The sequence below is a fragment of the Oxyura jamaicensis genome, chromosome 2 (genome assembly GCF_011077185.1).
Source record: "Oxyura jamaicensis isolate SHBP4307 breed ruddy duck chromosome 2, BPBGC_Ojam_1.0, whole genome shotgun sequence".
Taxonomy (NCBI): domain Eukaryota; kingdom Metazoa; phylum Chordata; class Aves; order Anseriformes; family Anatidae; genus Oxyura; species Oxyura jamaicensis.
The window spans coordinates 5916129-5933061 of NC_048894.1; the positions used below are offsets into that span (position 1 = coordinate 5916129).

The window sequence follows — 16933 nt, forward strand, 5'->3', positions numbered from 1 at the left end:
CACATGAAAAAGCATGGGATGCTATTTTGGAAATAGCTTCTTCACAGGCAGGTCAAAGTGGATGGGTTGAAATATGACTGACGTGGTGGGAATTTGTCTCATTTAATGTGGATATCTACATTGGAGTTCATCACTCTCAATAGTTTTTAAAGCAATGTAAGTCTAGTCACTACCATCGATGCAGACAAGATTTATTTCATCTCAGATCTAAAATGTGTCAGAATATTTTTTGTCCCTGAAAGTGCCTCTTTTTTTTTTCTTTTTTTTTTTTCTTTTTTTTTTAACAACAAAAAACAACTCTATATCACATAGATCTTAAGTTAGGTGAGATGAAATCCACCCAGAGTAACCATGTGCCAAAAATGGGTTAAATTGAGAGGGAGAAAAGCAGATGATATTCTAACATGTATTAGGCAAGGTATTTCCTGAAAAGAAAGGCAATTGAGACGGATCCCAGCCATGGTGTCAGATTATCAGTAAATTGAGAAGTAGCTTTTTTCTCTAGAGCCAGGCAGCTTCTTCCCTTTCAAGCACTGGTCTGATTTTTTTTTCCTCACCTATCCAGGCACTCCCTGTGGCCCTGCAAATAGGCTCTCACACTGCAAATGGGAGGAGAGGCCAGCATGGGAAGCTGGGTGGGGTGACAATTACCTGCTTTGTTGATGATTTTGAGGCCCTTGCTGCTTTTTCAGAAGTTCACACTTTCACTCATTTAAGGACTTTGGTATTCCCATTTGCACTCTCCACAGACAAGGAAGGCCAGTCTCTAGACTGCAGAGCAACAGATACAGATGCTGGACTTGGGATGAACATAGCTTGGTGCATAATAAGCTGCAGGTTAAAGAAAAGAGGGAGTTTGTGCATCTATTAAAAAAATAAAAATGAACCAAAGTAGAAGGGCTTCAGTAGATGAGCAGTGGGTTTCCCCTCTGTAAGGGAAGCAGTTCTGTGGGCTGCTGAGGCTCTCCTGGCTGTCAGACAGCTTAACAAACCATGACTCAACCTTTTACGGCAAATATTGGTATTTTACAGGATCAGGCCCCGAGGTGACAGGGAGGCTTTGAGCTCTGCTGGCGTTTCTTTTCCTTTGCCAGTTTTCTGCCTTTTGAAAATGGATGTTTAAAATGAAATGGCCTGGGTGGGTGAGCTCACTTGGCAGTTCCCTGGTCGTCTAGGAAATAGCACCCAGGCGCTATAGTAACAGATGCTCCCTCAGTGATGCAATGTGAAGGATGTTGTGTCTCCTGCAAAACAGGTCTGGTATCTAATCTAGCCTGAAAATGTGAGCTGGACTTAAAAGCTAATTGGCAAGAAGCCCATTGCTGTACAGATGCATTTGCTACAGGAGCCGTAAGCGCTGCACACAAACATGCAGCTCTGTCTGTGGGGCGCAGGCAGAAGGAAAGAGCAAATCCAAAACCTCAGCATGTTCAGAGATAAATTAACACTGTCTGGGGCTCCGTGTTGGATTATTTTGCCGTGTTTTTTGTTTGTTTGTTTGTTTTTGTTTTTGTTAAACTTTTGAAGTTAAGTTTGTTGTTTCTTAGAAGTTTTGGCTTCTTTTTATATTCTTTTGGGGGAGGCAGAAGAAAAATGTTACAGGGTGAAGTTGAAGTTACCTCATTAACCCCATCAACCTATGGTATTTGTTTTATGTAAGTGTAAGCCCACTGTGAAAAAGGACTCACCTGTGCTATCTCTGCTCTGTCTTCCCTGAACAAAACACAAAGAACCAGTCCTTTCCCGGAAAGGCATCTCCTCCCTGTAGTCCCTGAATACAGCTAGTGAAGCAGGAGAAGATTCAAATAATCTCAGTGTTTGGTGCTTAGGCCCATCAGTCATGTCGGCTGGGGTAGTCTGAGTGGCGAGCAATTTGCTGCTTGTGTCGGACATGGTCTGTGCCGAATGGCATCCATCCAGGCCACCTTGTGCACCAAAGCTGTGCCAAGTCACCAGGGAGCTCGGTGCACAAGAAGTGTCCCTCAAGAGGAGGGACAGATGTTTTTTATTTTTATGCGGGGAACCCATGTGTCTCTGCACACTGTGCTGCAGCTGGTGATATTTCCATGACACATAAGAGCACCTGTGAGGCTAAAGAAGGAGCAACAGAGTTTTTGGGGAGCTGCAATTTTCAAGCTAGATTGCAGTTACACTGCAATTTTCAAGCTAGAAAGCCTGCTGAGGTAGTACGAAGAGCAAAGGAGTATGATATCAAAGTGTGATCTGCAGACACCTTCCAATGAGCTCTGGGCCAGGCAATCTTTGCCTGGTTATGAAGAGCAACAGGTACTCAATTCAGAGGTGTGCATGGTCCCAGGAAACCCACACCAAGTCCAAGTCACTCTCCTGGAGATCTCCATGCATCCCTATCCCTCAGAGGACTGAATCAGGGCTGCTCCTCTTTTCCCACCAGCTTTCTTCAAACAGTGCAGCTGTTGATTTCAGCAGACTTAACCCAGTGTAAATAGGCTGCAAGCTGAACCTGGTGACTCCTAATTTTTTTTTTTTTTTTCCTGCTCTGAGAGTTTTGAAAATGATTCCTTGTTTACTGTTCATAATGATTACTGGGCTGGGGGGTTGGACTTTCCTCATTCTTAGACAAAATCCATCCTTTATGTAAGCAACTTCAGGGCACAAGCTAAAGTTTCCATGTGTCCATATAGTATTTATTTGCAGTTATGTATTGCTCTGTTGTGTCCTGGTGTTTCTCAGCTATTTAATAGATTAGAATAACATCTCCCTTCACAAGGTGCTGATCCTTTTGATCTGAATTGGATTAAGTTAAGGAACTGTCTAGAGCTCAGTTTATCTATGGGATCTGATGAGGATGAGTAAAGCACCTGTGGTTCTCAAAGTTTTTTTTTGAAGGTTAAAAAATACGCATGGCACCATCCTCTCTTACCTCCTAAAGCCAAGTGGAGCCATTCCAGTAGCTTTGCAGGGAAATCACATGGTTTTTAGTTTAGCCTGACTTTCCAAATCTTTTGGAGATTCAAAGAGGCAGAGAAATGGACACAGGACTGAGGAGGTGGCAGCTGGAAGAGGACATGTGGCTGTCAGCAGTGGTCCCCAGTGCTTCTTTTCCTCTGGGTCACATCCTCACCCCTCAGCCCAGAAGCAGAACAGGGCCACTCATGATGTGGCTCTGGGATGGGCAGCAAGGGGAAGGTTGGGGCTACCTGGGATCTCCCAGACTTTCCTGAATTTCCGCTTAGTTACACGTTTTGTTCTCCTTTAGGAAGACAGAAATACCAGTTATCTCTTGCTTGACAGGAGAAACTACAGGGGGGTGAGCCCTTGGAAAGGCAAAGCTGTTTAATGAGATGCCAAACTAAGGGTTTAGGAGCTTATCTTTAGACAGAATTTTTGGTCTTTCTAATACAAAAATAAGAGACCTTGTTTTTTGTTCTCTCTAAGAAGAAAACTGGTTTGCTGATCACATTGTTTTAAGTTTTTTTGTTTGACCTTACAGCCGCCCCAAGGTAAAATTTCTTTTTTCCTCTCCTTGCTTTGCCACAGGACTGGTGAAAAGGCAAAGTGTTAGCAGTTTTGTGTTCAGACAAAGGTCGACATAATAAGTCATGTAAACATTGCCACCAAGGAGTCATATGGGTGGAAGCTAGCTAACCCTCTGCTGTGGCTGCACAGAGAGCTGTCATCATGGCTCTAGTTTCTGTTCACTTCAAATTTTGCTTTAACACATCCCAAACCAGGCCATACCACCAGTAAAACATTCAGATTTGACACAGATACTGCAGGCTGCTCCATTTTACAGTGCATCTCTTTAAATAATCAAGTATCCACAAAATTAAATGCCTACTTTTTAAGGCTGTGTGCTATTATGGTCACCTTCAATCTCATTAAATATTTCTGCTAGTGCCTTTCTGGGTCCATTGTTCATGGTGTGCCCTGTCCACCTCTTTTTATGCTTGAAAAGATTTTTACTGTACAAGGAAAATTAAAGCTGTCCCAGTTCCCAAATGTGATCTTTAAAATGCTGCCACATGTAAGCCCATCTTCGCATAGCAGTTTTGACACAGCTCAGTACAGTGGGCACTCAGAATAAAATAATTCTGCAGTGTTATGCATCCTCATTTACATGTAAATTACTGAATAGTATATTTGTCCCTATAGAATTTAGCTAATCCAAAGGAGAAACATTTCCAGTCAATCAAGGAGCAAGACAAATAATCTCATTTTGCTGGAGGTGCCTGTATTTAACTCCATTGTGGTTTCTCATCTGGATGCTGTGGAGGTTTCCTGCATAACTCTGGAGACTGTTGTTATTTTTGCTTAATTTTTATACACATATAAGTACAATGAACCATTGTGCTTGAGTATAGTCGCTGTGTGATGATGATAGCTTTTATGCTGCAGTGCTTGTCCAGTTCCTGGAACTGCTTTCTATCTCAGACAGCAAAAACTGCCAGTTCCTTGTGCAACTATTATCTATTTCTGTTCTAAAATAAATAATAAAAGCCCCTCATGGATCTATTCATTACAAAGAACACAAGCTTGTAAACTTCCCCAAGGTACTTCAGTAATTTTAAGGAATTCATCTGGAAACTTTATTCTCTGGAAAAAATACTTTATGCTAAGTCACAAGCCACCCATGCAAAAGATTAACAGCTATATTATGAAAGAGACCATGTCCTTCTGGAAGACCTCGGGAGCATTCCTGCACCCCAGCATCGCCTGCCCAGGCACTGTGTCCTGCAGGCAGGGAGCAGCGGGCTCTGCAGAAGGGTGAGGTTCAACCTGGGCTCTTCACTTAACCTATTTTAGCTGAATCCTTCAATAGGAAGAAGGAATTTGAATGTTTTCCCTAAAACTTTTTACTTCCAGAGTGAATCCTCTTTGTATTTGTGAATAACAGGTGGCTTTCAGGTAAAGGCCACCAGCCTATAACTTCTTTAAAAGCACTTCTGTATACATCACTAGGAATACAATAACTTTTTTGACAGACAGAAAACCAGCACTTCTGGGGACGAGGTTGTATAAAGAAATTCTATTGATATGTGTGAAGCTCTGGGTCAGATGGGATGGGAAGATGATACAGTTTTAAAAGAGTTAGATCACCCAGAGGAATTTGAGAATTTCTTATGTTGCCTTCTACAGACAGAGGGAAATGGCAGAAGAGTTGCTTTTTGATTTGGCTTATTTTTGTTGCTTTTCTTAGTTTTGACTTACTATTGTTATTATTATTATTATTACTCTACTTAAAATATGTTTCCCTTGCAGCTTTTCCTTTTCTTGGTATTTCATTTCACTCCTATGTATTTGCTCTGTACTCCAAGCGGGTGTGAAAGATTATGCAATTTGGTAAATGCTGTCTTCATTAATAAAACATTTGTTGCTTCTTTGTTTGTTATTGGACATTTTTGAGGTGAAGGGAATCAAGTGAACTAATGCATCTGAAACATCATTCCTGGTTTTTCCCCAGCGCCTAAGCCAAGCATAGAGTGATTTCTTGTTCTGATCCATGCCAGTGAGAGTCTTTTTGATAGGTTCTGGTTACCCATCTCCTTTTGATACAACTGCATCAGTAATTCAATGGACAATGATCCAATTGTTTTAACAAAAGAGAACATTTTAGAGGAAAAAAAAAAGCCATTTTGAAGCATTAGTGCTTTTCTGACTTAGCTAATGTTTTAAGTGATTGCTTTAAGTCTTTACTCGTCTCTGGTCTTGCAGTCATTGGTATTTTTATCTGCAGCACTTCAAAGTGAGCTGGGACCAGCGTCCCGACAATTATTTTTAGCATCAACCAATGCCCAAGTTGCCTTGTCCTTTGCAGCCACCTGACAAAGGGATCTGCCCTGCCCTGAAGAGGTCACACTCCAGAAAGACAGCTCTAGAGCTTCAGCACTCCTTCATCCCCATTGTCACATTGCCCATCTTGAAGAGCAGTTTTGATAGAGGAGTGGCCCAGAGGATGGATCCCGAGACCCTCTGGGTGCGTGTCCCAGCCACAGGCAGCAGAGCTGTCTCGGTTGGCATCCTGGGCACTGCTTTGGGCAGCTGGCATCATTTATGATCCAAGGCATCTGAGAAGGTCCAGAAGATTGAATCAGATTCCTGTAGCTCATTTGGCTATGGAGGGGCAAAAGCAGTTCCTCTGACATCTGTATAAACCAGGGGTTTTCATCCTCTTAGGGATTTCTCCTTTCACATTTCCTTGAGCTATATTTTGAGAGCCATTGGGACCTTTCTATCTACAGCGCATCTCTTTGGCCTACACAGTGTCTCACAGCTCCTTGGAGGAGCAGGACAAGGCTGTTAAAACATTTATTCTGGGAACTATCCTTACTGGGAGGTCTGTGGGGGAGAACAGAGTGGAACATGGCTTTCCCAGATCCTTACAGTACAAACACCATCTTTCCTTCCTCTGGGAGAGCCGGAGGAGTAAAGCAAGCAGGATTTATCTCTGTATGATGTGGGGGATCATAATAATAAAAGTCTTAACATCTTGCTGCTGTGAGCTGACGATATAAAGTATTAAATACAGTGTGCCTGCAGTTACACTGTGCTTCTGGTTGACTTCAGAAACCCAAGTCTTCAAAAAGCATACAGCTAATGTAAAATGAAATGTTAAATAAAGAAAGTTGGGAGTTCTATTTCTCTTCTGGTATTTGAGTTGTTCTTTATTTTTCTTAGCTTTTCCCTGAAAACAGGAGACCAAAAGAGTTTATTTTTGTTTGCTTGCTTGTGTTTTTTTCTGTTTCCCCTCCAAAAAAAAAAAAGGAAACTGAGATTCTCCCATAATTATGGAGCTTCAGAATCCGTGACACCAAAGATCACCAGAATGCCAATATGTTCCTCAGATTTGGCAGTGTTTCAGAGCAAGAAAAAACACGTATTGAGGAGTAATTTGTCTTGGTATGTTATCAGAGGCCTGTAATGGAGCTGTTACCAATGCTCCTTTTTCCTCTCCTAGCAGTATAATTTAACAGTTAACACATTTCAGAAATAATGGTATAATTAATGTAATTAAGCAGGGCTTCTTTCATTAGCAAAGGGTGTGGTAAAGCAGCACTGCTGTTTCTCTGGTGTCAGAAGTGCCCCCTTATTTTCACCTGCATCTTTCACCTGTTTACACAAAGGTGAAGAGCAGAACAGAGTCTTTAAAACTGGTCTATGTACCATTTTTAAAAGCAGTACCCCAGCAGCACATGTCTAATTGGGAAATTGGTAAGCATTGGACTTCTTAGGAAAAAAAAAAAAAAAAAAAGACAATTTTGAAAAATGCTACTCCATATTCACCTTGCATTTTTCCCCTGTTTTTACTCAGCTGACCCAATGTGTTCATTTCAACAGACCTCTCCCTCAGATGAGGCAAGCAAGAAGCAGCTTTTAATGCCCCACCGCCCATCGGTGGACCACTCAGATGAACCCTTTCAGAGGCAGAGGGCAGTGAGCGCTGTCAGCATTATCACTAGTGCCCTGGAAGGTAAGACATGCCTTTAGTTTCCCAGCTGAAGGCCAAGACAACATTGATTGGCAGGAAGAAAGTAGCATGGAAAACCCAAATGTTTTTCTTTTGCACTCTTTATGTTCTGCAAGATAGTATTACAGGGTTATTATGACCCTTAAATACAGGCAATTCCTTAACAGAAGGCAATATAAGCACTGTCTTAGCCATAGACTTGTAAAAATCCTGACAGAGCACTGGCTGTACAATCAAAGTTGGGTCTGGGAGCTTTTTGTGCCCCTATGGACTTCAACGTACAGAGGGCTGACAGGTAGCAGATCACCATACTGTGTATACGTTTATCACAGAATGGGTTGGGTTGGGTGGGACCTTAAAGCCCACCCAGTGCCACCCCATGCCATGGGCAGGGACCCCTCCCAGCAGCCCAGGCTGCCCCCAGCCCCATCCAGCCTGGCCTTGGGCATTGCCAGGGATGGGGCAGCCACAGCTCCTCTGTGCAGCCTGGGACAGTGTTGCACCACCCTCAGAGTAAAGAATTTCTTCCTAATGTCTAATCTAAATATACCCTGTGTTTGGAGGCTAGAAAGAGAGATCTCTCTCTTGGGAGCAATTCAGCCTCCCAGAGATCTCACAGCAGTGCAGGTGTGCATGTAGGGTATCAACCATTATTTTGAAAGTTTGCTAGAAGGCACCTAACGCTGCAGCTCTGCTGTCCAATGAGTGAAAATGCAGAGAGAATGCATTCTGGCTTAAGACAGGAGGCTGCTTATAAACTGATTGAAATAATAGGGTTGGCTGAAGTTTTCCTGTTATTAGCTCAGGTTCTAATTATATGGACAAAAACTGTTATACAGCATTCCCTGCCCATAAAGGAATCAGAAAAGGAATGCATTATGCAATTCTACTAATCATGATTATTCAGACATTAACTGTCTTGTTTGACTTTTCTTTTTCACCATTTAACACAAATTATACTCACAAAGCCATTTCTCTTCCTTTGTGCTCAAATAAAATGAACATATAAATGTTCTATTTTAACTAATACTTTAAAAGCACCTTTAAAATCACATTGGAGCTATAGTACCATTTTCAAACTGAGTTATGCACTCCCCTGATTTTAGAAGAAATCAGATGCTTAATGCCTTTTTAGATTAGACATTAAGAACAGAAATCCTATTGATAACCAATGATACACCAGCTCTTAAGACCTTAAATCAGCTCTAAATATCAGATTGAAACTCTTTTATCTCTTAAACTCTTTAAACGGTGTTACTTAAGATACTTGTAAAATGAGAACTGGACATGAATTCTTAACCACTTGAACCTGCCAACCTGGAACACAGAGAACAAATCTGAGCCTATGTATAATACTAGGTTTTGCATGTTTGGAGTGAGTCTTCCTTTTCTCATGGGACACTTTTGAAAGGTTCCTAATTTCAGAAGAGGCTACTGTCTTAGTGCTATCAACTGGCAAAAAAAAAAAAAAAAAAGAAAAAAAAAAGTGTGTAATCTGCCAGCCTGTTAGGACAGAAATATTTTTATCCTAAAAAAAAAAAAAAAAAAAAAAAGAAGAAAACAGTTTGGGGTAATTCAAGGGTCTTCCTCTAAGTTGTGAGTCATTTTAAGTGTTCCCTTGTCATATAACTCAGCATGCACTGACTGTTATTTTACTGCTTGTGACTTAGAGCTTGAGGAATCACACCAGAAATGTCCTCCGTGCTGGAACCATTTTGCTGTTAAATTTCTCATTTGGGATTGCTGCCCGCTTTGGCTTTTAATCAAGAAATTTGTCAAGTTTGTGGTAATGGACCCATTTACCGACCTCACCATCACCCTCTGCATTGTGCTGAACACACTCTTCATGGCCTTGGAGCACTATAAGATGACGAAGGAATTTGACCACATGCTTTACATAGGCAATTTGGTAAGTGAATGCAAAGGTAAAATACTGTCTGAAGAGTGTGTTTGCTGCTTTTAAAAGTTTTGGCTTAGGCCTTGTGAAAACCCGCATTTAAAATGCTGTCAGCATCGCTTTGCCTATGTCATGTCAAGGGCACACAGTCAGGTCTTCTGGGGGTGAGGAGAATCAAAGGAAGGACAATAACCTATTTTCATTAAATTGCCACATTCTAATGTTTTTGGTAACCACAAAGGCCATATTCCTGGGCTGTTTCCAGTAGGTTTCTCATTTGTATCAGTTTAAGGATATAAGATGAGAAAAAGGTTAATGAGCTTCATTTGTGATTTCTGTAAAAGCAATGCTAGGGAAGCAACTCTGGATGACTAATAGTCCCTTTTAAGTTAAAAATGCTATAGAAAAACAAGGCAAGATCATAAAAGGAAAAGTAGTTTTGATAGATATGTATGTAGGAAGGTGCCTGTGGTGTGTCTGCTGTGTCCCCCTGCCTCATGCAGCTGTGTGTGATAGGAGCTGTGCAGAGCCCGGGGCAGAGGGGACATGCGGCAAAGCTCTCTGAGCAGTGCTCCGAGGGGAAGCTCCTAACGTGCAGGCTGGAGCAGCTGGGGAGAGCTGCAAGGTAAGCAGAGACTGCTCTTCTCCAAGGAAAAGCAGAGTGACAGATCTCCAGCCAAGCTGCAGGGACAGCAGAAAAGCCTTTCTAGAGGCGATGCGGTACAATTTGTTAACCCAGGGGGGACACTGAAATCCTGCAATCACTACAGAACCAAAGCTTTTCCTTTAATTGTCTTTCTCTGAGTTTATGTTTAAAAGGTACTGTGTTTTACCACTTTAAAACTTAGTGTTTAAAAATCCTTTTACTTTTAGAAGAATTCGTATTGGAAAAGGCACGGGCTATTTAGCTATGATTTGGTTGAACTGCCCCTGAAGTCTAGTGGTAGAAGCAGAGATTTACTCTAGGACCAAAAGCAAGTCTGGAGTACCCAGGAAGGTGGTCCCTACTAAATTTGAATTCAAGAAACTCACAGTGGAGATGAGAAAAACCTGTTATATTTATAAATATATTATATATTTTATATATATATATATATATATATAAAGGCTTTGCTCCCTCAAGGTGGGATTCACTTTGCCCAGCTTGGGATGTTTAGAGCGTAGGAGTAGCTGTCTGAGTTGGTTGACTTTAAAGTCAATGGAGAGAAATGGACAATTTTAAGGCACAATTAATCTGATGTTTTTAAGACATTTGCTTTTGGATAAGGTGAACTGTGCCCTGGAGGCCACCAACTGCAGTGGTCATTGACTACAGTGGGAGTATGCAGAGACACTGCAGATGTCATATCTGCATTGACATGCATCTTATACTGACAGGTTTAGGTGGGTAGTAGCAATAATCAGACTTTTTGTACCAGCTCTAGAATATGTGGTACAGAACCTGTTGGTGGTGGGTTTCGTTGTTGTTGTTGTTTTCTTTTTCACCAGTCATTATTCTTAGCTCTAGACCTCCTCAACCAGGTTGAGGTTCTCCTAGGCTGTGGGACCTGTCTCTAGTTTTTCAGCTGCTGTGTCCTGGTAAATCTCCCTCTGTCGTTATGCTAGGCAAAAACATGGATCTCCTTTCCTTGTTCCAAACCCACATTCTTACCTCGGTAGTAAGCAGTAAATAAGGGTAGCTTGGAAAATCACCCCTCAGGACTGCACCCAGCTCCTCTTTGCAGCCAGCCCTCATGTGGGGATGTTGCTCAACAATTTGTGGCCTTTTGAGATGACTTCTCAGATGACAAAAAAAGCACCTTTGGACCCAGCATCATCCCTCAGAGCAGGTGGCACTGCTTCTGTATCCCCCTCTGGCTTGTCAATGTGTATTGCTCTGCTTTTAGCAGATGAGTTTCTCTCTTTGCCAGACCACGGGCAACAAAATCCCAGCCCCTGGCATCCCTCCTGCCCACATGGCTCCAGCAGACCTGAATGGGACTGCACCAGCTGCCAATGAGGCTGGTGGAAATGGAGACGATGAGCAGAGGGCAGGGGAAAATTGCAAAGGAATTGAAATGCTGCGCCCCCCCCCCCCCCCCCCAAAAAAAAATATGTATCTACCCTTGAGTTTCTATATACCCCTGAGTTTTTAAGTGCCCCTCTGTTTACCCCTGAGTTTCACTGCTTAGAGCTAATTTTGATTTATGTTAGGGTGTAAAATAAGCAAAACTGCCTGATACTTTTTTTATTATTATTATTTTGTAGTAGGCAGCTGGCCCCAGGCTGAGATGCCAGGATGGGTCGATGAGAGGCTCCCCCTTGGCAGATTTTACTAAACCCCTGCATAACAGGAATGGTTGTGAGTAGAGCAGGTCAGAGGAAGGTAATTCCATTTTGCAGAGGATTTCACAAAGTCATTTGTAATGAGAATTGAGCGATTTTTTTGCAATTCCCCATGAAAGGGAGGGCAGCCCCGGCTCCAGGGCAGGCTGCCAGGTGCCTGCTTGCCCTGAGCCACCAACTGCTAGAGCCTCCCCTGCCCCAGCGCCAAGCGGCTGCCCTCCTGCCATCCCATCCACCCCTTGCTGAGCAATTACACGAGCATTAGGTGGGCGAAGATATTAAAAAGGGCAGACCTTTGGCATTTTTTCCTCAAAATTAGCGTTTCTGGAAGAAATAAGAGTGGAATATGAATTTGCTGTCTCCGAGAGTAATTCTTCGTCTGGCTGCCAGGAGCTAGAGACCTGCTCTGATGGCACCATCTCCATCCTGCTGTTGTGTGGCACCTGCTGCCTTCAAGCTCCTTTAGCTCATCCCTGACAGGAACCAACACTTTTAAATCCCGTCACTAGGCCTCACAAGCACATGCACGTCTTCATGTTTCAGCTGCCTGTGCAGTGCCACTGCTGAAAAAATAGGTACACAGAGTGAGATTTTCCCAATTTTTGTTTTCCTTTAGAAACTGAGATGCCATTATCCAATATTAGAACCCAAGTGGCTGAAATGATAGTTAAGAGGTTGTTTTCTTAAAGACAACATCCTCCAAATTGGCAGTGGCATATTTATAACCATAACCAGTGGGACGTTGAGTTGCTCTTTTTCTTCCCAGCCTTTATTTCACTCAGCATCCAGCCTCTCGTAAAAGCACAATAGCTGCTTACCAGGTGCTGGCAATTTGATGACCACCATTGGAAATTCATCGCTGGTGCACGTACGCGACTCCCGATGCCTTTAGGAAGGCTCAGACATTTTCCTATCTTGCTGTGACATTTCCCTCTCAGAAGGCTATTGATTAAAATGATTCAGGCAAAGAAAGTGATCCTCCTGAGTCATTTCCCAGCAAGATGGTTGCATAATGAAGGCAGCATGGTGTCGTGGGTTTCGAGGCAGTCCCCTGGATACAATTTCATAGCTGTCCAGTTTTAGCTTGTTCGCTGTCCTTAGGGAAACTGGGGTGTTCTGGTGGGAACCTCTGGTATCTCTAGCCACTGTGACTCAGAATTTCTTGGTTAGTTAGAAGTCAGAGACAGGCCGTTTTGTTGGGTTCTTCGTATGAGGCATTGATAGGATGACAGTCCAAGGTATTATTTTCCTGATAAGGAGAAGGTATTTTGCTTAAGGAGTTGTGTGAAATAGCTGTTTGGAAGAACTCATCTATTCAGTCCTGAAGCATTACCAAGTAAAAGTCAAACCTTCTTCAAATGCAGGCTATGATCCTTTATTTTTCTTCCCTAATACCTTAATTATATACCCTTAACTTTTCCCTTCCACACCACGTTGAGTTTCTTAGTCTTGTTGCATAGAGCTGATCGCTTGTGTTGGGATAGCTCTTCAGACACTCAGCTTATAGGGTGGAAAACATTTCTCCTTGAGTGTAGGTTACTGATACGTCAGCTCTGGGGTCCTCCCTTTTTCTGACCTACACAGTGCATTGATACTGGCTGTTTCATGGAAAACCATGTGCCTTGATATATAAGCGGAACAGAGAGCTTTTCAGAACGCAAAGCTCTGTGTACCTTGTGCTGGGACTGGGAGTGGAAATAAAACAGTTTGTGTACAACTTGATGCCGACATTTTCTCATTTTAAGCTGACTGTCAGGTGTTTAAATGGGTGCTTAAAGAGGGCATATGAGAGGACAAGATCTGATTCTCTTGGACGCTTTGCAGAAATCTGTTAAAACTTAATTTACTGTCAGCAGCCTTCCCTTCTCCACTTCCTCTGCCTCATAGGTAATATTTATATGTTGTTTTAAAGAAAAATGTTCCAATTAAAAGCTCTACCATATGACATTTGAACTGGGTCATAAATAAGCAATGCGTTCTCAAGATGCTGTGAAAAGAAAACTGCTGTGACTATTTGTAAAAAATATATAAAAAATATTAGGGCTCAAATTAGGGTTTCTAATCGCCTTCACTGCCAGCAATAACCTCAGAATGGCTGGATGCTCTTGCTGTCCTGGTATTAATAATAACAACATAAAAAGGGGTAATACAGCCAGTACATGGCAGCCCAAATACCCTTTTAACACTCCCACTCCATTCATTCAGGTTTCTCCACTGAAATAAATAGATTTAACCTTTATAAAAGGCACCTTTACGCTTTCTTTCTTACCACTGAGACTCTGCAGACGACAGAAGGTGATGGAAACATCCATCCCTATCAAGAGCTTGAACCCAGACGTCGCTGTGTGCTTACAGCACTATCAAGCATCGTGGTGAAAAGACCAGACAAAGCCAGCGCTGTAACAGTGATAAAAAATCAGCTGTGAAAAGTATTTACTTGTAAAATGTTTTTGGCTTTCTACTGCATTCACCTGTATCTGTGGAGAGTCTGCAAGAAAGGAGGGATGCTTAGAAGGCTGTTTTCACTTTGAATTTTCTTTCTGCAGGTCTTCACTGGGATTTTTACAGCAGAAATGATCTTCAAAGTAATTGCCCTTGACCCCTACTACTATTTTCAGCAGGGCTGGAACATTTTTGACAGCATAATTGTTATACTGAGCTTGATGGAACTGGGTTTATCCAGCATGGGAAACCTGTCTGTTTTACGCTCCTTTCGACTGGTAATGGTCCTATTCTGCTTTTACCCCTCTCCTTGCATTAAGAGTAAACTCTGACATGAACACAACATATTTTCTTAAAAATGCATCCACCAATAAAGACTTCAATCGCTGCAAACCGGTGAACAGTACGTGACACTAATTATAGACTGCGGGATAAATGGAATTGTTCCAGATTTACATCAGGGTAAATGAGAACATAATTTGATTCCTTCTAGCTGTGCCAGGTACTTGTAGCACACTTAAAATGTTTGAGATCCAATTTGTAATAAAATTCTGCCATTTTATACCTGTACACCTGTTAGCACAATCAGCAGATAATTGATAGCCCACAAAATGCAAGAGCTAGTAACATGTCGTTTTGGAAGTTGTTATTCCAAAATTATATTATAAACATGCCACCATTCTTTTAAATGTTGTCAAAAGAAAATGTCTCTGAATTATTCACGGAGTGATTTTTTTTTTTTCTAGAACTGATCAGCATAACACAGCATCTGTCTTTCACGGAACTCCTTAGCTGTCAGCTCCTTTGTTATGCATGGGATAGTGGCATTCGATTAATGAGAGACTGTCGGCATATTGGAACAGAAAAGTAGTTTCCTTGCCAGCCTGACATTTGTGTTGCACTTCATGTACCAGGATGTCCATGCTAATCATTCTGGCCATGATATGGCTTCATAACTTGAAAGACCAGGAAAATAAGCCCTTATGGCTACATTTAGCGGGAGACTTTTCTTTTTCCTTTCCAAAATTCTCTGCGCTGCTCAAAAATGCAAATTTTTTGCTGCTCTTGCTGCTGGGTCCTGAGAGTCTCCTGTCATTTTATGAGCAATGCCTCTTCAATAGTGTTGAAATTAAACCTTCAGTTGAAAACACAGTGCAAGGACTAGGAACCATTTACATCCTTAAAATAGGTCTAAAGTGGGACGTAGGTTGTGCCCAGACTGCGGGATCCTCGGCACAGAGGTGATTTTCACCCTGGGAGCTAACAGCTAACAGCATTGGGCTGAGGCTTGCTCTGAAACACAGAGGAATTGCTTCTCCCTTTGCAGGATCAAACCCTAGCCCCCTTCCCCCAGACGTCAGTCAGGCTGTTTAATTTGAGGTGGAAAAGCAACATAAAACAAAATATTGATACCTGAGACTTCCTCCTTCCATCCCCTCCAGACCATGATATCAGGGAGCTGAGCCTCTAAAAGCACGTCTGCCTAACAAGGCAAGAGCACAGCCCTTGAATGCTTAATTCTTATCCAAGAAGCACAACTGATATTTTATTGATAGACATAGTGAGGCTAACGGGAAGTGTGGCTAAAATCCCCTTGTACTGTGGCATTTAACGTGTTTCACGTTTTAACCACTTTAATAATTCATCAGCTGAAGTGTCTTGCTTCTGTGAACTGACACTGTTGTTTATGTTTTGTTTGCAGCTGCGAGTCTTCAAATTGGCAAAGTCCTGGCCGACCTTAAATACGCTCATTAAAATCATCGGGAATTCAGTGGGTGCCCTTGGGAACCTCACCCTCGTGCTGGCAATCATCGTCTTTATTTTTGCCGTGGTAGGAATGCAGCTTTTTGGGAAAAGTTACATGGACAATGTTAAGAAGATAAGCACTACCGGCAATTTGCCACGGTGGCACATGAATGATTTCTTCCATTCGTTCCTCATTATCTTCCGAATCCTGTGCGGGGAGTGGATCGAGACCATGTGGGACTGCATGGAAGTGGCTGGGCAGCCCCTGTGCCTTCTCGTCTTCTTGTTGGTCATGGTGATAGGAAACCTCGTGGTGAGTTGTCCAGATGGTTTCTTCTCCCTTTCCTGCTGGGTGTGTGCTAATGGACACCTTTTTATCCAGGAACTGCAAACCTCACCATGTTCTGAGGCTTTAATTTGCTGAATCAAGGTCTCACCCAGAGACACCTGTTTACATCCCAAGTACAAAATTGGTAGCGTTGCATTGCTAATTAGGAATGGAGGCTTGTGTTGTTGCAGAAGAGCAGGCAATGTGTTAGTAGAAAAAAGGCACGTAGGCTTGTTATAATGATTTAATTCCTTAAAGCATTCATGGGACTTAAGAGATTCCAGATCTCTTTTCAAGAGTGAAAATCACCTTAACTGTCACCACATCAGAAGATATTTTTATTTCTATTCAATTTTGGTCCGGAACAGGTGAACCTTGCAGCTAGCACAGTGTCTCTGAGCGGAGTTTCAAATGTGTTTAGCCTGCATGTTCTAGGAAGCTGCAGGTTATGTTTACAGTAAAGTCACTTGCTCACTTGCTTTTTTAATAGAGTATCCCATAAGCATGGCTTACATAAGCTCTGAACCTATTAAGGCTGAATTGTATTTCCCTGTTGACATCTTATGGAGCGCTTTGCTGGCTTGCAGTCATTATGGAAATGTTTCGCCCGTTCAGCTTACAGAGCATCTTTGACATTGTGGCTCTAATGGGCTTACTGTTTATGTAGTGAGTTGTTTAATAGTAGATGCGGCTATAAAAATGTTGGGTTTTGCTACCGACTGCTTTTAGTGGTTATTTTGCTTTTAAG

The 16933-nt window shown here is 42.2% G+C and overlaps 1 protein-coding gene across 5 annotated transcripts in view; it reads left to right on the forward strand.

Annotated features, from left to right (window-relative positions):
* Window positions 1-16933, forward strand: part of LOC118162674 (sodium channel protein type 5 subunit alpha-like) — a 208240-nt gene that overhangs the window by 100341 nt on the left and 90966 nt on the right. For all 5 annotated transcript variants that reach the window (XM_035318995.1, XM_035318990.1, XM_035318992.1 and 2 more), the window contains 4 exons: window positions 7318-7450; window positions 9118-9356; window positions 14216-14389; window positions 15814-16170. In XM_035318995.1, coding sequence (XP_035174886.1) covers window positions 7318-7450; window positions 9118-9356; window positions 14216-14389; window positions 15814-16170 — 903 coding nt within the window. The remainder of the gene's footprint in view (window positions 1-7317; window positions 7451-9117; window positions 9357-14215; window positions 14390-15813; window positions 16171-16933) is intronic.